The 24,740-nt window shown below is 40.4% G+C and overlaps 1 protein-coding gene across 10 annotated transcripts; it reads right to left on the bottom strand.

Moving 5' to 3' along the window:
• Positions 1-1,465: 1,465 nt before the first annotated feature.
• On the bottom strand, positions 1,466-19,358 carry HNRNPA3 (heterogeneous nuclear ribonucleoprotein A3). 10 transcript variants are annotated; one of them, XR_012633995.1, is made up of 14 exons: positions 18,885-19,010; positions 15,152-15,263; positions 14,673-14,696; positions 10,725-10,847; positions 10,489-10,635; positions 10,190-10,400; positions 9,860-9,949; positions 9,691-9,783; positions 9,488-9,568; positions 8,232-8,378; positions 7,296-7,421; positions 7,137-7,208; positions 3,997-4,068; positions 1,466-1,769 (listed from the first exon to the last, which is right to left on the bottom strand). XR_012633995.1 is itself a non-coding variant. In XM_074911552.1 (13 exons), exons 2-12 carry the CDS (start codon positions 15,215-15,217, stop codon positions 7,156-7,158), a joined length of 1,161 nt encoding a protein of 386 aa, XP_074767653.1. In that variant the 5' UTR covers positions 15,218-15,263; positions 18,885-19,010; the 3' UTR covers positions 1,466-4,068; positions 7,137-7,155. The 10 variants fall into 10 exon arrangements, 9 of the variants coding, with proteins under 9 accessions (XP_074767653.1, XP_074767651.1, XP_074767650.1 ...); XM_074911552.1 differs by having other exon boundaries at positions 1,466-4,068; XM_074911550.1 differs by lacking the exons at positions 1,466-1,769; positions 3,997-4,068; positions 18,885-19,010 and adding exons at positions 4,615-7,050; positions 19,233-19,358.
• Between the last annotated feature and the right edge of the window lie 5,382 nt (positions 19,359-24,740).

Raw genomic sequence — 24,740 nt, 5'->3', positions numbered from 1 at the left:
TGAAAAAAACTTCAGCCTCAGATTTTCAGCATCCCTGGAAGTGCCAGGAACCCTGCCTATTACATCAAGTAGTAACATCTGGTTTTGCAGTAGACACTGGGAAATGTAAATCCGGGTGCCTCTGCCTGCACTCTGAGGCTGCTTACCTTGTTTATACTGGCCTTCTATGTTACCAGCGTGTCACTCCATCCCACTGCACTGTCATTGACACACTCTGAACACAAGAACATGCCTTGTTTTGGAGCAAATGGTCAATACCAACAGTTGAAAACCTAGAGGCTGAGTTTGATGGACAAAGCAGATTTATTTGCTCTAGATACTGCAGCCAAACATCAACTAAATCGGAGATACTGCAGCAGTGAGGGATATTTTTTTTGCTGCTGTTCATATGTGCCTCTCTCGACTTTGCCACCAGCACTGCCTAGGAAGGAAAACACCTCTAACAATTGCTGAGCCTGGGTGAACAGTAGAGAAATGTGAGAATGCTATTTAGAGCAAGAGGATCTAACCCATATTTAAGGATGGCAACTTCAGAGCATAGGCATTATGGAGAAATCACACCCAGCTTGTGGCCCTGGATAAGTCTTTCAACACTGATACACAGTAGCTCTAATACAACAGGTAGGTCTGATGGCAAAGCACAGAGAACCTGGAAGAAGAGCTCTGGGTTCCCCGCCACCATTAACTAGGCTATCAAATGTCCGACTCACAAGGAAAATGTTTGTTCTAGCTGTAATATAGATACCTTAATTACAAACAGGGACCTCAGTAAACCCCTGCCCTCCAATTTGTTACTTATTTTAGCACTGATGCAAAAGCCAAAGCAAATAACAATCCTTACAGCCTTTGCAGGGGCCGCTGTATTTGTCCTACCCACATGACTAAAACCTAATACAGGGATACTTACTCCATTACCAAGACGAAAACAGCAACAACAAAAAACCTGTAGTTAATGCAGAGGCCATGTTTGAATTCCACCAGGCAAAGAACCAGTCTGAAGTAACTCAGATCACGACCACTTGCATTCAGTTTAAATCAGTGCTTTTCATAATCATGAACACAGTGAATGTTGTACTCGCAGTGAAACACTCAACATCATTGAAGAAAAAAATATTCCACACTAGATTATTTTGGTATATGTGAAAACATCAGATTGCAAACGATATCCTTCATTTTATTATGATGAGGTAGAGAGTATGTTCCCAAACCTGAGAGTGACTAGTGACACTGCCAAGTCTAATGCATCACAATGCCAACCTCATACACTAACAAGGCTCCAACGTGGAGAACACTGCTTGATCAAAACATTCAGTTTTAGAACTATTAAAGCTGAGGAGCTGGGCTGAACCAACGTTTGCTGACTTGCAGTCCCAAGTTGCAAAGATGATCCTGTAACTCAATGTGTTGCAAGACGGCTTTGTGTTCCTCACAGCACTAAAAAAATGTCATGGCAACGCATTTTAGATTGTAAGTCATTTGACAATATACACTTTATTCTGATACAGAATTGACATATTTTAACAAATTTCAATCCATTATGGACTATACTGAAATTTTTAATTTCCATGCTATTTTTAAACTTGTTTAACCACAAGTTCTAAGATTTCAGCACACTAGCACCATTGCTCTTGAAGTCTTTGCCAGTTATTACATTATTCTGTTTCCAATCTTGCGATATTATCTTCTACATGAAGGCCATTTTTCTTCTACGGAGATACTTGGGATTACTTTAGTTCAGGAAAAAGCTAATCTTACATAGAGATGTCAACCTGTAGCACCCACAGCAGAGAAAGAATCATCCATCAGATATCTGAATTTTAGTGATACTCAAGATCTTTCATGCTCCACACAATTTAAGAAACAAAAAACTGTCAAGAGACCACAGACCAATATGTACGTGAACATTCCACCGCAGCAGACAGTATATGAAAACACGTTCATGTCTTAAACACAGGAACCAAAGACAGCAAGTCAGTACATCACACAATCAGCGCTTGAAAGCCTAGGAGCATTCCCCTTCCCACCTTAAAAGTGTAAAGGATATCGAAGTTAAGAGGATGTGCTTAATTTCAGTATTCTGTAATCACAAACCACTAGGCCCCTTTTGGGGACAGTTCTGCTACCTGTAAGTACCATTTGCTTTTAGATTAACACAGGTTTTAAGTATCAAACTTCTGTAGATCTGCAGCTTAGGGACCAATGCCTCATTAACTTTACATCTTTACATCTCCTTTTACAGCTGCTGTTTTCAATAGCAGCCGCTATAGAAAAACCCAGCCACAAAAAATATTCTTAACTCTTGGAAGTGCCTCTTGGACATACACTTGAGCAAGTACTTCTTAAGGATCTTTGACAAGGTTTATTTCCGAACAAATTGGCGTATGAATAATTAAGCAAATTAGTCTAATATATAATTTGTTATAAATCCAAGTGTGAAACAACATTGACTAGTTCTATATATGGTGCGAAAAGACCCCTCCACAGCACAGAACAAGTCTGCAGCAATGCGGAGTCCTTTTATGTTAAGGAAAGGTAGAGCTTTGCTCTATACGCAGGCCTAGCAATGGATGAAAACCAGTTTTTGTTAAACCTTGCTTTTGTTAAAGCATTTTCAAGACTTTACTGTTAAAAAATTACATGTAACAGTTGCCCTCCACCCCCCCAGTACAAAAGCATTTGCCCTCAACCAATTAACCATGAGACACAAATACTTTTCCCCATTACTCATTGCTACATACAGACAGATGCCTAAGGGGAGTTCACAAGGCAACTCCGCCCAGCAGAGAAAAGCAAAGGTTTTCCACCTCTATATGTAAGAAAGCAAGCTTGTTACCTCGGCAACAAGCTGCCTGGCACACTACACTAAGGACAGACTATGACCTTACTGCAGCAGTTTCAAATTTCGGCTCAACTTTAGCTAAGCAAAAACGTTGGTCAACATATTTAAAAATTAGTCATTGTGAGATTTCCATTAAGTAGCTCCAGATTATAGGAAAATCTCAACCTTACCCCTGTAAATTACTTGCAAAGTACGTTACTATGTTAAGAGTTTGCTTTCTGGATGTTTAGAGACAGTAGGTAACAAGTTCGAATACTTCAGTCTGTGAACATGCCTAAGCCCCAGGTTAAACTGAAATGCACAGGTTCCATTTGACTATTTTCTGAGTAACTGAAGCATAACCAACACTAAAATAGAAATTGACTTCACAAAAATAATGCAGAGACTCAAAAAATGTATCGGTAAGTTTAAATAGGTACTAGACTACTATATAAAAGGAGTTAAAAATACCCCAGACCTGTAACCAAAGATGCAGAAAACGAAATACATGTTCCAAGAGTTAAGAACCAACGTGTATAAAAGCAGATTCCATGAAAATTTCTTTTATTGCCATTCATCTGTATAAATGCTGTTGTGCTTTCAGCTGGGTATCATGTGACAGTATTGGCCTCCACTAAACTACCCTGCCTGAAAGCACCAGAAATGTGAAAGGTAATTCTTGATTTGTACAGATAAATACAAACCCACCTTGTAAGCCAAGATTCATTTATTAGGAGGGAAATTGCTGCTCTAACCAATGCAAAGTGCCTTTACAAAATTACTGCAGCAGCAGTGGATCACCCACTACTGAGAACTGTGATGAACCGCTTCAGTATCTTCACCTTCCCGGGTTTCTGTGAGGCGTCTCTTTCTATTACAAGGCAAGGAACAATTTCTCCAAACCCCCACAGTACACTCCCCACAGTAATTAGAGCACGCATTTCAACACATTTATCATTTGTCTTGATCATGGACAGTTTTGTACCTGCCAGGAATAGAAGATCCTTGAATAGCAACTAGGCCAGCAAACAACCCTCACCCAGAACAGGCAACACTGGATGACATATGCTGAAATACTTGCTCCTTAATACTTTCCTTGGTATCAAAAGGCTGGCAAAGGGAAGTCTAGAAGGAAGTAAGGGTTAAACAAGTGTTTTACTATACGCTACAAATCTTACCCAGTCAGAAACCTTCAACTGAAGATGTGCAAGACATTCCCCATTTTGTCAAGCAGCAGCTTCTCATTCAACCTGAAAATTAAAGAAATTACTCTTACCTTGTTTAAAAACCTCCCACTACTCTTTATAATTCATGAAAAATGTTAAAGGCAAACCTTACCTATGCTCATTGCCCTTCCTTTCAGGTCTAAATGCTAGACCTATTGATTTTGAGTCAACTCAAGTAGCTATCACTCAAGGAGGTTCCAAAAGGTGAAGAACTCTTGCTAGACTTTCTTCGATATTTCAGCTGTGATAAGCAGATTTAACTAGCCTTTGGAAAGCTGCTCACTATCAGCACAGTATCTTATGCCTTCACTTTTCTGGAAGTTGAAGCTGTTGCTCCTGCTGCCTTGTCATTCTTTAATTATGCTGACTTCTCCATACTCAATAGGCTGCTGAAGTCCTGTCTTACGAGTCTCCTTAGCAAAGTATGGATCAAAGAAGTACATCCTAGGTTCTTTAAAGCTGGTTAATCACTGTCCTCACGGCTTACGCTTTTCCACATCACAAACAACAGCTAAGCTACCCCACCCACCTACAAAGCGGTCACTTACATCCATCTCTTAAAAGGTTGCATACAGATCTTGTTCATAAAGTTTATTATGACACTATTTTTCAAAGTTAACATTGTTGTCACAGTACAGCTACAAGAGGCCCTGTTAAAAAGAACACTGTCAATACATTCTAAAAAAATTTAGAAATACCAGATCAATTGTCAGAAGGGACACCAACCCCATCCTCCAGTTGTCCCTGCAATCAGATGCAGGCCCCACGTACAAGTCTACACATCTTCTAAGCATAGTAACGTACAAAGCAAGTCGGTAGTTAGGTGGCTCACTCCCTAGTGAGTTGTGGTTTAGTTTCCAGTGTTTTCAAACTCCAAATGGGTTGTTTAAAAAAAGCCTTTATTGAAATACAGCCCCCACCCCAAGCCCAAATTAATATGTACAACAACAAAAGCGTTCACTAAATCACCAATTCTTGCTTTAACTTTAGAGATATTTTTAAACTCCACAGAAAAGAATAAGCAGACTTTGAAATCCAGTTTGGAGGCTACCATCTTGACACCGGTTCCTTGTTTTAGTGTACTGCAGTCTAAATACACTCCAATAACAGTGTTTAAATAACATTGTTTAATTTTTTTTTTTCAAACAACACACTCATTTTTCTACTACTTCTTAAAATTATAATTCATTATTAATATGACTGATTATGCCTTGAGCCATTTCATACATCTTTGCAGATTCATTCCTACACTGGAATCGCATTTACCTTATACTGCACATTGACCCAGCAGTGAATCAGGTGTGAATAATTCCAATACCATATTGTCAAGTGTCTGAGCATTTCTTCTATTGACTGGGTCCCTACTCTTCTGAGTCTGAATTGACAGAAAGCACTGTCCTGGCAACAGTTGAGAGAATTCACGTCAGATGAGAGGAGGACAGACTGTAGTGCCTTAATTTGGAGGTCAGAAGTGAGAATGAGGTACAATTTCTAGCCATATGTGCTGATAAGATTTGCTACTCCAGTGCATCAGATCAAATGGTAACACACTATCGTTCTACCTGTGGAAACCCAAGACTGTACCGTTCTACATTGCGGGACGTGTTTCTAGTCAGTAAGGTACAACTAGATCGTGTTTTGTTTTTATCTTCGAGCTCTCAGCTGAGCACAGACATTCGCAAGGGCAAAAGCTTGAGAACTATACTACTTAGAGCCCATCGTGACCGGGCTTTTGGAACGCGTTACCTGGGACTGTCAGTGATTACACCTGTGCTACCCTTGGCTCCCAGTCAGAAGAATGTGTCCAGAAAATTGCCTAGGGTGCATGCAAGAAAGTATATAGCCATTAAGTTAGTGAGGAACACACCTATTACTCTCACTATGACGCCTCATTTAATTGAAACAGCACAGTCCGGTGTGAGGGAGGGGGAAATGGGGACAAAGGAAGGGGATGAAAATTCCAAGCCGCCCTCCCCAAAGTATAGTTTTATTGAAACAGAATCATTGTATATCCCAAGGAAACAGGCACTTGATTCCCCCCCACCTTAACTTCTCGGGAATTACAATAAATATAAAGGTAAAAAGCAAGTTTCTTTTTCTCTTCACCCAAGACTTAAGCAACTGCAGTTATCCCTTATACATCTCAAATGAGACGGGAGACAGCTTTAATGTGTCTAAAGTTGGTCTTGTTAAAATATTTATCATGCCTTATTTTCTTGAAGCGCTAGTACTAATACAGAACTACAAATTAAAAAAATATGCACAAACCAAAAAGTAATTTAAAATTTTCATTAAGGTAAAGCTTAGTTCTATAATTCACAAACACTAATTTGAGTAACTCAATCCTAGTTATACATCTAAACAAACTATAATGCAACATACAGATGCTTTCCCTCTGTATGCCTATGTAACTCATGTCAATGACAGTTACATATATACACTGAGACTAGACCCCTTAAGACTGCAAATCAATAGGTGTTTCTATTGTTAACTTTAAATTAATACAAAATAGTAATTGAGAAATGCATTAATCCTCTCTATTAACTAACAAGGAAACACCCTAAACTACATTTTATTTCTGTTATAGAGTTCTCTGTACTAAATGTGGAAAAACTGAACTACACAAATATTGAAAAGTTAAAAATTCCTTAATTTGTTTATTCCTGGTACCACTACCACAATTTACAGGGCAATATACCTGATGTAATGGGAAAATAAAAAGAAAAAAGAAAGACAAAGCTACAACAGATAAAGACCTCAGGAATGTACATCTAATTGACACTACATTGCATTAATCAATAGCTGCACTTTTTGCAAACTGTGGCTATGACAGTCCTGAACAAGAAGGGTTTCCTGTTTAAGCTGCAGTAACTTTTCTGACTATGGATCATCGTTCCTTCTGTGGCAGATTTTACAGTTCCTCTAATGCATTTGGGACGACTGTCTCAAAGTAACCTGCAGCTTTCCTGACAACTCCTCGCTCTCTCTCCTGCTAAGAACTGTAGCCTGTTGAATACAGGATAAGAAAATTATTACTCTCAGTGAACAGTTGTACATTATTAATCATCATTATAAATATGCATTACACCTACCCTTTTCCTGGTAGCATTTTTAGAATCTTCTACCACCATAGCCCCCACTTCCACTTCCAGATCCATAACCACCTGCAAAAACCAGGGTGTGTTATTGAAATATAAGAGTAACAAGAAATTTTAACAAAAAAAGTATTTTCTGCACAAAATCACACTTACCACCATAGGGACTGCCTGAACTTCTGCCACCAAAGCTGCCACCACCTTTCATGGGACCATAGTTAGACTGCTGTTGTCCACTGTAATTGCCAAAATCATTGTAGTTTCCACTTCCACCATAATTACCTGAAACAAATACAGACTTATAAAGCCCCTTTTGCTCAACATATGAAGTGTTGAGTGCTTGCAAAATTATGACATCCAGTGTAAATTTTAAGTTTAAAACAATGTAAAATAGAACTGCAGGCATTTCACATGCTATCTCTACTCACAATGCACAAATGACAGAAGACCCTTAGCATTTTAAAGATTAGAAACTGCTATTTCATTGAAGGTGAAAACATCACATGACATTAGAAAGTTTATAGATTTCTGTAGGCAATTTGAACACAATCAGCCAAATTTAAGGCCTCCAAACTCAGAGAAGCACATGAGTTTCACTGGCATTCTTCCACTGCCCACCATTTTGCATGTATGACAACGTGAACTACATACAATTTCTTTGATCCAAAAAGTGATAGAACTGTAACAGGCACATTGCATATACACATCGGAGGGTACAATGAAGTATGCAGCAATTTTGCAGCTTAGCTTCCCAAATTTGGAGCAAAACTTAGATTTATATCCTCACAAAGGAGGAGATCTACATGATGTAAACTGGTATCTGACAGCAACAGCATACTGTGAATGGTCAAAAGCTTCAAAATTCTCCTACTTTACGATCACACAGAGATTTACAGCTGCTGCTTTTTGAAAAATAAGTTCCAGGCAAAACAATGTTGTATGACGTATCGAAGCTGATCCAGATGGAAAAAGAACTTTCCAGTCTACATTCAGACCTTATTATGCAACTCATTTTATGCAGTATCATACTTCAGGCAATGTACAACTCAGGCCTGCCTAAACATGGATGTCCAAATAAAGCTGGCATCTTACCACCACCAAAATTTCCTCCTTCATTGTAGCCATCATATCCTCCTCCACCACCTCCATATCCACCACCTGGGTTTCCATATCCTGGTCCTCCACCACCACCATAACCTCCTCTGCTGCCATAGCCAGGACCACCTCCATAGTTGCCACCTTCGAATAAAAGGTAGTCAAACTAAACACACCAAAGCTAAACATTGGTAAGGAAAGGTCTATTTAACAACAACAAAAAAAAACAACCAAAAACCAAACACACCAATAAAAAACACACAGTAAAGCAATCCCACAATGTTTTCCCTGTATTGCATTCATTGTAGTTGCAACATTTATCTAAACAATTTAATCCGAACAACAACAAAAAATCCCTTTAGTTTATGTATACCCTTGAAACATGATACTTGTAAGTTCATTATGGCTCACAGGAAATACAGACACACTGCTACCAGCACCACCCCCCATTACATGTAAAACTGCCTCTTTATACAAATGGCTTTGTCAATACTGTGTCTCATCCTCTTTATTCCTCTGAACTGAACTAACTGAAGTAGGCAAAGCCCTCAAAACAATTCTGGTTTACAGTTTTTATCTAGATGTACAGCTTTATTTATATGTGTGTCTAAGCTGCTGGACATTCTTTTTCCGTAATCGTTACACGATTAAGCATATCCGAAAGACTCAGTATTCCAGATGGTGATCTGGTCTCCCAACATCCTGATGGCAGCAGGTCCAAACTGGGAAATAATTCCAAGGAACTCAACATCACTACATATATCTGCTTAAAGAATCACAACATACATAGCTACATGCTACCTCCCTCATTTATTCCCCCCTACGGCTACTTCCCCAGCCATTTGGTAATCTCCACAGTTTTCTTCAGATGCAGTCTGGATACTCATCCAAACTTCACCATGAAAAAGATACTACTGAGCCATGAAAAGTCTTAGAGCTGATTGAAAAGATTTCTGGTATGTTAGCTGGTCAACTGATTTATTCAGTTTTAGTCATCTCAACTGACACCAGAATCTTCATTTAGTTTTCAACCATCATGAACAGCTGCTGCATGACCTCATGACATGAGATTATTTAAACGGCAGAGCGCAGTATGCTTTTTCCACCCATCATTTTGTGGGGAAAACAAAAAAACTTTAACTCTTCACAGCTCTACAATGTAGACAACATTATCACCAAAGTAGACTTCACTTCCAAGGTAAAAGCAAGACTTAGAGCTGGTTTTAAGGGGGGGGAGTGAACAGTACACTTACCATCACCAAATCCATTGTATCCGTCACCACCCCCAAAGCTTCCTCTGCTCCCACCACCGCCACCACCACCCCCATAGCCTCCTGGAACACAAAACAGATGAGAATATTTTCCTGAACACACGTGTTAAGTGTTTAAGCCAACCAACACAGGAAATTAAAAAAAAAATAAAATCATATTCTATATAAACATTCCAGTCATTTACCTCTTCCACCGAAGTTTCCTCCTCTGCCAAAGTTCCCTCCACCGCCTCCAAAGTTTCCACGACCCATGAAGTTGCCTGAGCCACCCCCACGACCTACAAAATATTTTACTTAAATTACATTAATTGAAATCCAGTTACATAAAATAACCATGCACAACTCCAAACTCACCTCTCTGAGAGCTAGCAGTCTGCATCTCTTGTTTTGAGAGCGCTTTTTTCACTTCGCAGTTATGTCCATTTATAGTATGGTATTTCTGAACTAGAGAAAATAGTGAAATAGGAGTTAGAAAAATCAAATAATTGAAATCAGTATGCTGTAACTCTCATAGGAAGCTACTGTTAAAGCATGACCACATTTTTTAAAGGCACATTAAATCCACCCCATCTCTTACGATAGGAAAGCAGTTGATTATACCAACATTTTACGTTTCACACACTGCTGTTCTGAAATCGTTACACTTTTATCCTCTAAGTCATTTCTCAGTAAGCAGTTACATACCAACAATTTTATCAACTGTATCATGATCATCAAAAGTTACAAAAGCAAAGCCTCTCTTCTTTCCGCTTTGTCTGTCTTCCATGACTTCTATGGTTTCAATCTTGCCATATTTTTCGAAGTACTCCCTTAAATTATATTCTTCTGTATCTTCTTTAATTCCACCAACAAATATTTTCTTTACTGTGAGATGTGCCCCAGGCTTTACAGAATCCTATAATGCCAAAAAATGCCAATCAGTGTTTTAAATTATTAGGTAAAGATTAGGAAATAAGGTTAACTGAAACACTAACTTAACTTACCTCCCTCGAAACGGCTCTCTTTGGTTCAACCACGCGTCCATCAACCTTATGTGGTCGAGCACTCATGGCAGCATCCACCTCCTCCACACAAGAGTAAGTCACAAAGCCGAAGCCTCTGGAACGTTTTGTTTGAGGGTCTCTCATCACCTGCAAAAACACAGAGGGTACTCTGCATTTCTGTACTAGATTAAGTATCTATATTCTTTCAAATCATAAACTAATATTTGACACTTTACCACACAGTCCGTGAGCGTGCCCCATTTTTCAAAGTGTTCTCTCAAGCTATCATCTGTTGTTTCAAAGCTCAGACCTCCAATGAACAGCTTTCTCAACTGCTCTGGCTCTTTTGGCTCATGACCCTAAAAAATCAAAAATCGAAAACTTACTTTGAGTACAAGCTACAGTTAAAATTTCACAGAATTAGTAAAAATCATCTGTGCACATTCTAACAAATAGGTGGAATACATTTATGAAAAAACAATGACTTCTAATGGGTTTAGACAGCAGCATAGTAAACACTTAATGAGGTGTGATTTAGATTAAAACACTAATAACTTTAAGAGTGCTCAAATGCAAACAACAATAAAGAGATTTCAATATACTAAATAATTTGGTTGATCCTGACCCCCTAGAAGTGCATTCATTTTATGTCTATTTTACATTCAAGTTACATATTGCTCTGTAGGGATTAGCAGTGAAGTGCTACTAGATAAAGGGAAGTTCAAATACAGCGTACAAGAGAAAAGAAGTTATCATCCAAACAGTGTCTAGTCTTTTGGGATATCCACTTTGAAAGGTTATTTTAATGCATTTTGAAGAAAATATCAATTCTTAATTACTTAAAATTGTAAATTTTGTACTTGGATAATTTTGTAAGTTGAATGCATGCAAGCAAGAAGACAGAAGTACATATGTGGTTTTCAGTGTTATGGGAAATACCTCTCAAATGTGAATCAACACAGACTTACAGATTAAAAAAATGTCTTGAATAATGACTAATCAATGACCAGTAGCAGATACAACTACTGGAATAAGGCTGGTACCTTAACAAGCACCGTAAAACAAGTTAATAGAAGCTATTGACAGTATCACCTATGTATGGCCAGCCACATTTTAAAATGTGCTATTTTCAGAGCCCAGTTTTCTATAGCATGATTACAGTGGTCTAACAAAGTGCATTAGTGTTTCTGCTCTCTTTCAGTGTTGCACGTTTTTTACGTAGGGAGGGAATATCCCTGTAAATTTAATAGGAGTTTATGAAAAAATATTTTACAGCTTTCTCCCATCCCCAAGACAGAGAAGCCTTATAAAAAGCAACCAGATTAAAATGTTTTTTAGCAAGCTGATACCTTTGTGCACATAAAACACTCCACAACAAGGTCCTGGCCAGTTATGCTGCCAGCTAGCTATGCTGCATATGACTTCAATTCTGCAGCACGAACACGTAAGAGGCTTCACTGTTTCTGCTGCAGTGGGTTAACCTAGACTAGATGAAGCATCAGCCTGAGAACTGAACTACATAAAACCAGCGCCAGATTTCTGCATGTAGATGTCTTGCTTCAAACCTAAAGGTGAAGTGCTTTAATCTCCACCACAGTTCAATTAAAGGCAGGGGTGGTGCTATTGTTGGTCAGAAAAGTGTGTATCCCTTTGAGTGCAACACAACCACCCTAAAGAGCAATGAATATTGTGAAGCAATACATGGCAAAAGAGAATTTCTGAATTATATACTGCTTTAGGAAATCTGTGGTTTATAACGTTCTGGTTCTACTACAGGAAACAATGCCCAAAATTATGAAAAGCTGGCTGGATGCCCTTACACCTGCTAAACCTAGCAAGAAAGAGCCCCAACATTCTCAGTAACAACTTTCTATTTAAAGCACTAACATTGTTACTACAGGAACGTTATATAAATGATTGACAGTCAATGGTCCTGTGACTACAAAGCAAAGCTTTTCTACTATCTTCCAAGCGGTTTGGACAGAAGTGTAATTCAAAAAACCTCCCTTATAACTATACGCAAACTTAAAATCTTACAGGGTAACAAACCTACTGTACACAGAAACTGCTTCAGGTTAAGTCTGTTGCTAGTTGAATTTATTTTTTCATCTACTGACACTACTTCATTTTTAGCAGGGTTGTGTTAAAGTGTTGCAAACTCTCCTACGCATATTAAAGGAAATCTATTATGAAGTATTACAAATTGTAGAGTTCAAACTCCTCCAAAATCAAAAACTTATATAAGGAAAACAGACTTTTTACAGTGCTCTGACACCCCTCAAGGCTACAGGGTTTTCAGCTGTCAACTCAGACTGCTTTTACCTTAAAAGAATGACCACAGAACTCTTCAGGTCACTCCTGAAAGGAAAAGTGAAGTCCTCTTCTTACTTTTTATTTTGTGCACATGAACTGACATTCTCATAGGGGTGAAACACACTTGCTGCTACAGCTTCTCTCTTCTATTGAAAGAAAGTTATCCTCAGGACACACCTATGTTATAGAAACTCTCTACAGGAATAAAAGGCAACATCTTCTTAGGGTATTAGCTGTTTTTTTCATGTATCTTGTTTTTACTGGGGTTAAGAATCTCTAGGGTTTTCAGAGTGTTGTCCTCTATCACACAAGATGTTGTTTCTCAGTCCTTCTGCTGCAAGCTAGTTATAACAGCAGCTTCTCCTGGGCAGCAAACCTTGCACAACACATCTCTCCCTTCCTCTAGTGTTAATTACCACACTGCTTCAACAAGATCGGCAGGCTCGCTCCCTCCCACTCAGCTGATACTGCAGGCCAGCACGCCATTTTGCAGCGCTCCTTCAGTCGGAGCAGAGGGGGATGGTAGCGTTAAGAGTGCCCAGCCTGCCTGCAGCCAGCAAGAGGCTTTGTTTCTGCCCCTAAGCAGTTTAAAGGACTTCCCAAACATATTAACAGACTCTGAGGTGGCGGAAAACTCCCTTTCCGGCCTCGACTAGGGACTTCCTCCCTCAAACCAACGCTCTACGCGGCGCCGACCGCCTCCATTTTGTGAGCGATCTCGTCTCCTCCACCCTCAATATGGAGCCGAGGGGGCGGGGCCACGCGGGAGCGGGAAGGCGCGCGCGCAGCAGCCCCCCCCCCCCGCCCGCGTCCCCGCGCCGCAGTGGCGCCATGGGAGTGTCCGCGGGGGCGGGGGCCGCGCTCGGCCGGAGCGGGCGGCCCCGCAGGCGGGCAGGGAGAGGCCGGCTTCCCTCCGATCACCCTGCCTCGCCGTCAAAACCCAACGCCCACCTAACTAACACCCCCCGCTCAGCGCTGACTGCACCTCTGCAGAAATCCCGATGTTTCAATCTGCTGCTGCAGATACACACTGCCTCTGCTCCGAGTCTGCTATAAACTTAACTTTCATACGGCTGGGATTTTCAGTAATCAGCCTTTTGAAGTTGCAGTATTTCTCGGAAAGCACCGTTTTAAGTCCTCCTGTGCATCGTACCTCTATGAACACCAGCAAGTGTCCACAGAATGCCTGGCACCACACCTACGTTTATCTGCAGCTAAAGCTGTAAAATGAGACTGCTCCATCCCGCAGGCAGTCCAATCCCAGGCTGCCGCCTGAAACGGGAAAGCTTACAGGCAACGGGGGCCCCACCAACCTTCTCTGTGAAACACCTTTTCTAGAAACTTAATAGCTTTTAAGTACATTCCAGGGCAAGCTACTTTTGTCAGCTGCAAGAGCTGATCTCAGCAGGCAGCCTAGCGACCCCAGTTACATTCTTTCTACCCGAAGTCCAAAGCAGTGAGACAGTTGCAACATTCCTCCAAAAGGACTTTACACACCACACTTCAATACAAAATAACCACACGCTACCAGATACATGCAACTCAACAAGATCTGTTCTCTATTCAAGTGTATAGGCCCTCCCACATTGCAGTCGTGTATCAATCCCCAAAAAGTTCGAGCTACCTAAAACATTCAGGCACCCTGGAAAAGTAACGTTAGAAAGCAAACAAATCAAAATAAGCAATCAGAAAATGTCTCAGTTACAAGCTATATAAACATATTTAATACCCTCTTTGCTGATCTTAAAATTGAGCTTATTTTCTGAAGGATATCAAGACTTTTCCCCCCCCTCCCATTTCCACACCCTACCCCAAAGTAACTAGCTCCCATCCTCCCAGAACAGCCCCAACATCTTCTCTATACTACGCACCTTATTCAGTCTACGGTATTTCTGCTAGAAGCAAAAGAAAACAGTTATTTTTACTTAGTACAGCCTCGCTTTAATTTGCAGTGACTATTAGGCAACCATTTTTTATTAAAAAAAAAAAACCCTGTCTTCATTCCCACTAAAAACAGGATTTTGAAGATAGGAAGGAATATCAAGTTCCTGCTGATACTCTGAGGATGCATGAATTTCTTAAAAAAAAAAAATTATACCTTGCTTTAATCACAAACATATATTTAATCAGTTTTGTTACAACATAAAACTAGAAAAGCAAAATTTTCCCACTATGCTTAACACCCCACCCCTTAAAATGGTAATACACTGCAATTTAAAAGTTACTCTGCTAATATGGGGATGAAGAAGGTAGAAAAAAGCTATTAATACATCAGATAGAAACAGCTGATTTAAAAAATACTTTTCCCCTTAAAGCTACCTTTTTTTAAAAAAAATCACAATCTTCTCACCTGTGAGGATCGTCTTCCTTTCCTCTTGTAGTCTTCCACATCTCTCTCTTCCTTAAGAGCAGCCATTTTGGAAGGGTACTCTAACTCAGCCTTTCTTTTAGATCTAGGAAACCTAGAAAACAGGTTGGATAAGTCAGTACTTACCCCAATACCTGTGAAGCAGGGCCTTCTCTGGCTGCAACGCACGGGCGTGGCTTTAGGAGGAAACAGAGAGGGGTGAAAGTAGAAAAAAATCTAAGTATTTAAAAAGGTAAAAATCCTCACTCTGTTTTGCTCACAATTAAGAGCTGCAGAAGGAACATCTGCTATCCTAATAAAGGTCTTTTTACAACTGCTGGAATAATTAGATACAGACTAATGCTAAAATCTGCAGAAAACAACCTACTGTTGATTTTTGTCTTACATAACTATCACGAATACAACTTGTACAGGGCAAGCAAACTCCCCTTTGATACCCAAGCCCATTACGTAAATCAAATTCTACTTCTGTAGATTTAAAAACCCCAAACATCTAACATTTTGTAAATACCACTTATTAGAATTATGTGTAACCTATTGTAAATCAGTGATCCAGCAGCCTGGAACTAGAATGCTAGAGGATGTGTTAAATGTTTTTTGTATTGAAAAATACTTTCCACTAACACCAGTGCAAGAATCCTTTACTGATTCTATTCTTGCAACATCAGAAATTTTAACAGTTGATCCTCAGCAATCTGTAGCACTAGTCATCTGCATTACTTCTGCTTCCAAGTGAGCTAGCTATTTGATTTCTACCCTGTACTCTGCATTTACATGCCCAACTTGTCACAATAATTGGTAAGTCATGTACATATCATTACAAAAATCAAGTATTTCACAAGATAAGCTCAGTAAATGAATCCATACCTAAGCATTCAAACAAAGAAATCCAATTCCCTTTAGCCTTTATTACTTCAAGTTTTCTGAGATCATTAAGTTACTTATCATACTGTATTAGTATCTTTGGCTACAATTCAACACTACTTTGGATGTTTCTTGAAACTTTATTACAGTAGCCAAAACACAACACTGTCAACTAGATAACATGCTTCTGTAAAACTACATTTGTGCCGCGCTGAGATCACTGATATTTACTATACAATCAGGTATATTTTCGTGGGGGGTTTGTTTGTTTGGGTTGTGTGGGGTTGTTTTTGACTCCTGCAAATACTGCATAAGGAAAGGCGGGCCGATCTCTATTACTGACCAATACATACTGTTATTCAGAGTGGAAATTATTATTTACTATGCTAAAATCTAGACTCAAATTTAAACTCAACTGTGAAATCATGAGTACCATGATTTAATGCATTAACAACTGTAAAGGTTTTTATGAAGCAATATCAAAGTGTTTGTATTATTTTCAGTTTCTTTCCACAAAATGTTAAATCTTCTCTTCAAATCCTTTAAATCAAACATCAGTTTGACTTAAGAGGCATTAAAATACTGATGTTCAATTCCTTAAGTCATACACGGAAGGTAAGAAACGGAATGTTAAGAATTCCAGGGCTTTTAAAAAATAGCTGTATGGCAAAATTAAAATTTGGTAATAGTTAGGGAGGAAAGCGATAAGCCTCTTTAAATACTTTAAGTAATGAAAAGTACGCAATCCCTATCTGATTTTGTCACCTACTGCTTTTCCCAGTGAGGCTCCATGCTGGCCAACATAAAGCTCTCAGGCATGGTCTCTGCCATGATGGCTTCTGAAGGCCATGACGGTCAAAAGAGTTGTCTCCTTGCTAATGCGCACCATCAGCTGAAGTGGAACACAGCCCTGTTCAGCTCCATTCTTACTTTGCTCCATAAAAAGTTGTTTTAAAAAGCTGTCAACATTAGCTTTTTTTATATTTATCGTCAACAGAAAATTCTATTCAAATCTAAATAAAAATATTCAGAACATCAGTCAAACTACTATTGAAACACTTGTATACTGCAGGTTAACTACAGAACTGAAAGCAGTCTCAGAACAAATCTGTTATGATCAGAAGAAAGTCACTAGAAGATGCCTCATTATTCAAACGAACTTATAATGCCACTGTATCTCTTACAGAGACAACAAGGTAAGAGGCAAAACAGACATTCCCATGATGGCAGTTTACCTGTCCCTTCAGAATACTATGGAGATGTACTGGTCTTTCCTGTAAATAGCTGGAGTTGGACCTAATGTACATATAATATCGTGCCAAACCTAAGAGTTAAAGCAGCAAAAACCAGATTTTCAGCTCTAAATGGCAGTTTGTTCTCAACGCCAATAGGAATGTCTGCTGGGAAAAAAACAAGAAGATATTAGCTTAATAACTTATGTGATGAGGTTTCCAAGCTTTACTGAAGCATGTTCAAATGCTTTGAACTCATCATCCCTCCCAGCTGTCAAACTACCCAACAACCCTGAAGCAGCTAAAAAAATTGCTTACATGGAAGTTATTCTTAGCTGTTTTTCTAAGGGATTCAGTTTCTTCTCTGCTTTTAATGTAGAAACAGAAACTACTGTGACCTGTTAATTCCTCTATCCTCAATTTTGTACGGTTTCATCTTGCAATGAAGGGGGTCAATATATAAAAAAAACCCAACACAACCACCACACAAAAAACCTGCACCAGTTTTGCTCACCATACTTGAAATACTTGAGCAAAACCTTAAGATTTTGAGGAGAGAGGAAAGAAACTCAGTGGGGGGATATCGTGCCAGTATTTCCCTCCAGATAGGGTGTGGATGAGTGCCCTAGCTGCCTTTGATCTCGACTTCATTCAAGTTGAGGAAAATTTGAACCAAGGTTTGTGCCGAGACTGCTTCTTCGTGTTGCCTACCAGGGCTGCCACCCAATGTCGTGACTCTTGTGCATGTGTGGTTGGGGGAGCGAAGAAAGGGAAGAGAAGCGTAGTGAGCTTTGTACGATGCTTTCCCCCACCTCCCCGGGCAGCAAAAGCTCGCTACACGTGCTAACGCCCCTCAGAAAAGAGGGTAGTGGGCCGGGAGGAGGGAAGTTAGGGAGGTGCTGCAACGTGTACCAGCATTCCTCAGCAAGAAGCAGCGTACAACACTGAACGACCTTAATACCTTAAAAGTCTGTTCCCAGGAAAATGAGCGGGAAAAGAATACCCCCAGCGCACTACTCCGGGTAGCTTACGTGGAAGGCCACAGGGAGGACAGAACAATGACACACGCACATGCGAGAATCGCCTCTCCCCAGTCTCGCCCGAATACGCGGTTAAGTGCTTCGGTATCGCGCAGAACAAGACGGGGACTCTGCTACTCACGGCCCTGTCTCAAGCCGAGGGCCAGGCCTCCCCCACCCACGCTCTGGAGCGCAGCGAAATGGCGGCCACAGTCGCTGTGCCCGAGGGGCCGCAGGGCGGAAGCGCAGCCTCTCCCGCACCCTCCCTCTTCCTCCCAGCGGCCGCCATTGCGGGCTAATGCGCCATGTCGCAGGGAAGAACGGCTCCAGAGCGCGGCAGAAACGCAACAAGGAGGCGGCGGCCGCTGCGGGGCGGCCCCGGGGACGGCGAGGGGCACCATTACGTGCCCCCCACGCTTCGCACCCCGCCTTCCAGCCCACTGCGCCCAGCGCTCCCCCTTCCCGCCCGGGGGCTCTGGCGGTCGGTTAAAGCAGCTCTACCTCCGCGGGGGGCGGGGGGGCGGCCGCTCCACCTCCCCGTCCACCCTCGCCTCAGCTCAGCCTAGCGAGCCCCGCTCCCTCCGCGCGGCGGGCAGTTACCTCCATTTTGTGACCAGACTCGCCTCCTTCAGTACCAATATGGAGCCGAGGGGAAGAGGAGGGGGAGGGCGGAGGCGGGGTCACGTGGTGGGGGAGGCGGGCTCGGGCACCGCGCGGCCGGGAGGGGGAGGGGAGGGCCGGGCCGGCAGCCGCGCGCGCGCAGCGGCCGCTGCCGCTTTCTCCTGAACGCCCGCCGCCCCTCCCCCCGCCCGCCGCGAGCCCCGGGCCGCGCTCCGCCGAGCGGCCCCGTCCCCCCGGGAGGGCGGACAAGGGCGGGAGCGAGGGCAGCCGGAGAGGGAGGGGGGGTACGGGGGGGAGGAGAGGAGGGGAGAGAAGATAAGATATAACCGTGCCAGCGCTAGTTCGGCGCCTTCCCGCCCTCCGCGGTCCCACGCCGGCTGCCGGCCCAGCGCACGAACCGCCGCCCGCCGTGGGGGTGTCGTTGCCAGCGCGCAGCCGTGACTGGTGCGCGCAGCCCGGCACCGCCTCTCGGCCCCACGTAAGGCCGCCCGGCGGGCTTGCGGCCTCCCCCCGCCGCGCCTGCCCGCCCCCGCCGCCTGCCGAGCGCCGGCCCAGGGCCGCTCGCAGGGCGGTGTCTCCTCGGCCTGCGGCCCCGGGGGCTGCTGCGGGGAGGGACTCTTGGCCGGATGGGTTGTAATACCTTGTAGGAAAGGAAAGGAAAGGAGGGAATGTGACGTTTACAGAGCGACTTCTGCAGAAGTATCAGGGTATGCCTGAGGCGCCCAGGACCTTCTAAAAGAAGTTATTTGTCTCCACGTATTGTTTTTATCCTGGAGACGCTGCAAAGAGGCAACGAAAAGATTTGCTCTCCAGAGACTGTTCAGCACTCACCCTTTGAAAGTGAGGGTAGGTTAGTGTATTTCTGGTTAAATACCAAAACGAATCCGAGCAGTAAGTTTACAAACTTCTCCGTATCTTCTTAAGCAGAGGCGTTGCCTGTATCTTGTGTTTGTCATCATAAACTAACATAGTTTTTAAAAAAGGGTCTTATGCAAGAATTTTGTATAAAATAAAGCATAGTTAAGCACATGACAAGTTTTTCCTTATCTGGAAAATGACAGCGGGAAAAAACAGCATTATAAAAATTTACCCTTAAAGTCAAACTTTCTACAGGCTTCGTTGTCCCCAGCCTCTCACAGTACCAGTAGCTATTTCAGTATGATGACTTAACCTAAGCAGGAGGTATTGGCACCTCCTAAAAATATCTTTCTCCTATGTAAAGGAGTAAACCAGTTGACATGGTTTTACTGAAAGGTTTGTAGGTGGGCACCCCCATATGAAATGCTTGACTGAAAGGGTTGTGAATCACTGGAAGTTTAGTATGAGCTGTTAATTTCATTTCTTCATATTTTTACACTGCAGTTCCTACCAAAAAAAAAAGAAAAAAAAAAAAAAAACAACACAAAACCCCCACCACCACCACTTTTAGTTTCAGATTAGTATCTTTCATTTATGCAAAAATGTCAAAATCTGTTTGATTTCTCTAAAGAGAATTTTCCTAACATGGAGAGAAATTCCCAACATGTTTAGAAATGTTCTGGCTACTACTGTGTACAGAAGTTGAAAGAGGTTTTTAGATTATTCCTGTATTTGGATTTCTGTGAGGAGATAGGTGACTTCCTAGAAAGTAAAACTCACTGGAAATCTCAGCAGCCTCCATATATCCTTTGCATTGAGGCCAAAACCAACAATTTCTCATCTTCCTTCTCCCAGCGAAGTAAACCACACGATTTAACTTTTTGTTTAAAATAAAATAATTTATATATGCGTCATTTATGTTGCTTGTTCTCTTGCCCCTGTTACCCACAGGGTGCAAATACTGAGACAGGCAACAGTACTGACTAAATATGTTTCTCAGTTTCAGAGGTTCTTGTAGTTTACACAGGAGCTGCCTCACCGAATTTGAAGAATACCATGCCTTTGTTAGTTTAATTGTCATTCATTTCAGTTAAGCGTCACTCATGGAGGCTTATTGTCTTGCAGTCTCATTTGGTTGCATAGCCATAGGCAGATCACATTTGAATTCTACAGTTTCAGTTCATGATTGTCCTTCCCTACGTGTAATCAATTGTACAGAATGTAATAATTTTATAGTACTGTGCTTACTGCACTGACATAAAAGACAAGCCAGAAAATGAGCCAGAAACGAGCCACAAAATATTTCACAAAGATATGCAGTTGATGAAAATTACCCACAAGTTTGAGGTCTTAGGTGAAAAATTACCATTTTGAATTCAGGCAAACAATTTTCTGCTAGTAAAATGTTTTCAGGTTGGTTGTTATCTAGTAGAGTATTGCTTCCCATTTCCTTCAGAGAAAAATGTAGCATTTAATACACCTGTATCCATTCTGGCTGAGGTAGTTCCACAGTTAGATGAAGTTTCATATTATGTAGCAGATGTAGTTTTGGTGATCTGTGCAGATGGCTAACATGCTGCTTTTTTTTTTTTTTTTTTTTTTTCCTAGCAGTGTTTGCAAACATGTAGTCTCCTCTTTGTAAACCAAGGGAACAGTAGTTTGATCCTGGTTCCAAAAAAAAAAAAAAAAATTGGTTAGGGCTTTTAACTCTTATATATTTCTGTGGCTGAAATGTCAGTTTCTCTTCATTGTCCTTTTTTTGTTGTGGGTTTACTGCAGGTCTTTATTGCTTGATTCTTACCTGGCATTTGTTTGTGAAGTGAATCTTTGGATATATAAATACTGTTGGTGAAACTGTCCAAAGGTTGGGGTTTTTTTTTAGTGTTACACAGAGATTAAGATGCGAACATGAAATTGATCTTGAATTCTAGCCTCCAGAACAGTAGTGCTAATGGAGCCAATTCACTGAACCTAATATATTTTCCATAAGCCTCTTAGATTGCAGAAACAAATGGACTCATTATTAATTAAATGTTAGTATTGTGATGATAGTTTTGCAAATATAATTGGTTTGAATATATTTAAGTTTCATACTTTGAAAAGAACACGAACCATGATTTTGGTAAGAAGGCCTGAGTGCTGTATAGAAAAGTGTTCATGTGAGCTTCAGGGCAAAACATTGTTTAATATTCAGTTCTTTTTTCTGGGTTGTAGAAATATGGTATATTTAACCATGGGTAAGTGTTACTGCAGACACTTGACTTGTGTAAGCAACTGCAGCTTCTGTTATGTTCTTCATTTAGAAACAATTGTTTTCATCTCTGAATTTGATTTAACTTGCTGAGCTTCGCTGAACAAAGACAGGATAATATATTAGTGTAAAGTCTGGTAACATTTTGGCAATTCTTCTTGTACTTGTATGCAGTGCAGGGTGCATGAACATCTTTTACTTCATTAATTAAAAAATACATAGAACCAGTATTCTTGATATCAGAATTCTTGATATCAGAATCAGTAGTATGGTTATGCTACAGTATTTGAATTATTTTGGAAATTGTTAATAATACTCTTTATATAATATATATACATAAACATTCATACATTGGTATATGCACACACACACACTCCAGAAATGACAAATCCTAAAGACCCTTTCCACTTCAGATTGTACCAATTCAAGTGTCTTATGCCCCAGAACTCTGGCTTTCTCTGGAGAACTAAGCTGCAGTGATTTGAGATAGTATTTCCCCTTTCTGTCTGCTTTATTCCTGTGGAAGACACTGAATGCATGTAGGTACATCAGCTGCTTCAATTTACAATCTCCTACATTAACTTTAATAATTGATAACGGTGCATCTGAAGTAATAGGTCAGTCTATGAGCTGGTTTGAAGCAAAACCACACATACTTGTCCAGCAGCCTAGTACAGGTTTAGTAATTTCCAGAAAACATTTGGGGAAATTACACCAAAGTCTTGCAACAGTGTCCATTAGACTCCATCTGTCAGAGACCTTAGATCAATTTTGCATGACTTATATTCCTCAAGAGCTACATCTCAGAGCTGTGATCCAGGAAATGAGAGAGATCAAACAATTAGCAACTAGCTCAATTAAAAATACTTTAAAACAGCTTTCCCTTTGTATATTTTGGTTTCATTCAAGGACATGGGATTAATTCTTTCTATAAATTGTCTCTCTATAAAAAATATATTCTTTAGAATATTTTCTATTTGTACCAGATATATAATATGGAAAATAATCCTGCATTTTGGATTTCTATAAAAATGAATAATTTCCTAAATATTTTTTCTGTTCTTCTTTGTATGCTAATCAAATCTGTACATATTAGACTCCATTTTATTTCACAATGTGCTCTCTCTATGTTTTATCTGAATTTTCTCCTTAAAATTTTATTTGTTTAAATCCTTCTGACAAAAGTTAAAGGAAGAATTGTGCATTGGGAATGATATTAGGACTAACCAAACACGAAAACCTCTAGCAGTGAAGGAAAGATAGCTTGCTGAGATGCCATTATAACATAGATGGCTCTGTAACTTTGTGCACAAGAATCTCGCATTTTTTGTCTAGATCTTAGGATAGGGGGAATTCTGCTACTAGCAAAATTTTGCTCTAGACAAAATGTAAAGGTGTCATGTTTAAGTGTCAACAATCATATTTAAAGAGCTTGCTCGAGATTATAAGTATTGTATGCCTAACATTCTATGCTGCTTGGTTTACACAAGGGTCTAGGGTAAATTTAGGACTTTCATAAAAGCAATATACATTGTTTATGCTAGATTTTTTGTTGTTGTTGCTAGAAATCATACATTTTCTTTAAATGTAGATTTAAATGAGTATATTGCTACGGGAAAAAAAGAATGTGATAGCCACTTAGAGTTGAAGACTCCAGCTAAAATGAAATTTAATATGTTGTGTTTGAGATGCCAGTGTATGAGGAGTCAGCACTGCTACAGTTTGTATAATAAAATCATCACAACTGGGAAAAAAGTAAGAAATACAAGATCTGTAGAATGATTTTTAATTGGGATTCATGTTGTCTACACAGGAAGGAAAAATGCCTTGAGATGTAGAAGAAAGAAGAAAAATGGAGGATGTAGCAGGCAGTATCTGTTGTTCTTGAAATCAAAATTGTAAGAAGTAGTATGTGATTATACTTGGTCCTAGCATCCATTCTTTGTTACTAAGATTTGGAAAACGAACTCTACAACTAGCTAAATAGTAAATATTATTTGGTACATTTTATTAAGGCGAGGAACTGCAGGTGGATTTCCTACTTGCTTACATATCTGTGCAAGACAGTAGGGCAGGGGAAATAAATCTTGTTCTTTCCTTGACTGCAATGCAGATCTGGCTCTGGGAGGGGTTTTCATATCCGCACAGCTCAAACACATGGTCAGCGTTCAGCCAATAGTTAGCCTTACATCTGGCACTGGATTTGTGTGACTCAAAATGCCTTTTCTGACTACTAAACATGAAAACCTCTCACTTTTTTTTCCCTAAATTGAATTTGCACACATTCTTCAGACTGTGATTTATATCAAACATAATTTTAACTGCTTATCTGGTATACATTGTGGCTACCCTAACAACTACTTTGCAAACGACTGCCACAGACAGGATTTCTTTCAAAACGCAGCTACATAGATGATTCCTTTCCTGTACTTACTCTCCCAGCTATGCTTAAACTGTTTTTTGGTGGCAAGCTATGTTTCAATCTGTTTGTAAATTGTACTTCACTTTTAACTATTACACTGTCCCCTGGCAAGTCAGATATTAAAAAATACATTGAATTGATTTTTTACATAATTATTTTCTGATCTGTTCCTGCTGAGAAATATTTCATTAATTTTATAACACGTATTTGAGATTTTTAGATTACTGTGATACAAGAACATAAGTACAGTTCTTCATATATAGCATGTAACATATTAAGCTTATGTCTTTCAAAAGCTGCCAAA

This window comes from Athene noctua, chromosome 7 (assembly GCF_965140245.1).
Source record: "Athene noctua chromosome 7, bAthNoc1.hap1.1, whole genome shotgun sequence".
Classification (NCBI taxonomy): Eukaryota; Metazoa; Chordata; class Aves; order Strigiformes; family Strigidae; genus Athene; species Athene noctua.
This window is presented reverse-complemented; position numbering and strand designations above follow the sequence as displayed.

What these genes read in the sequence shown, in the direction of transcription:
- HNRNPA3 (XM_074911550.1), bottom strand. Translation starts at nt 15,217, where the DNA reads ATGGCTGCTCTTAAGGAAGAGAGAGATGTGGAAGACTACAAGAGGAAA. An exon ending in GACTGCTAGCTCTCAGAGAG is followed by an intron (nt 9,784 to 9,859) that starts GTGAGTTTGGAG and finishes AATATTTTGTAG; the next exon opens with GTCGTGGGGGTGGCTCAGGC. An exon ending in AGGAAACTTCGGTGGAAGAG is followed by an intron (nt 9,569 to 9,690) that starts GTAAATGACTGG and finishes TTTGTGTTCCAG; the next exon opens with GAGGCTATGGGGGTGGTGGT.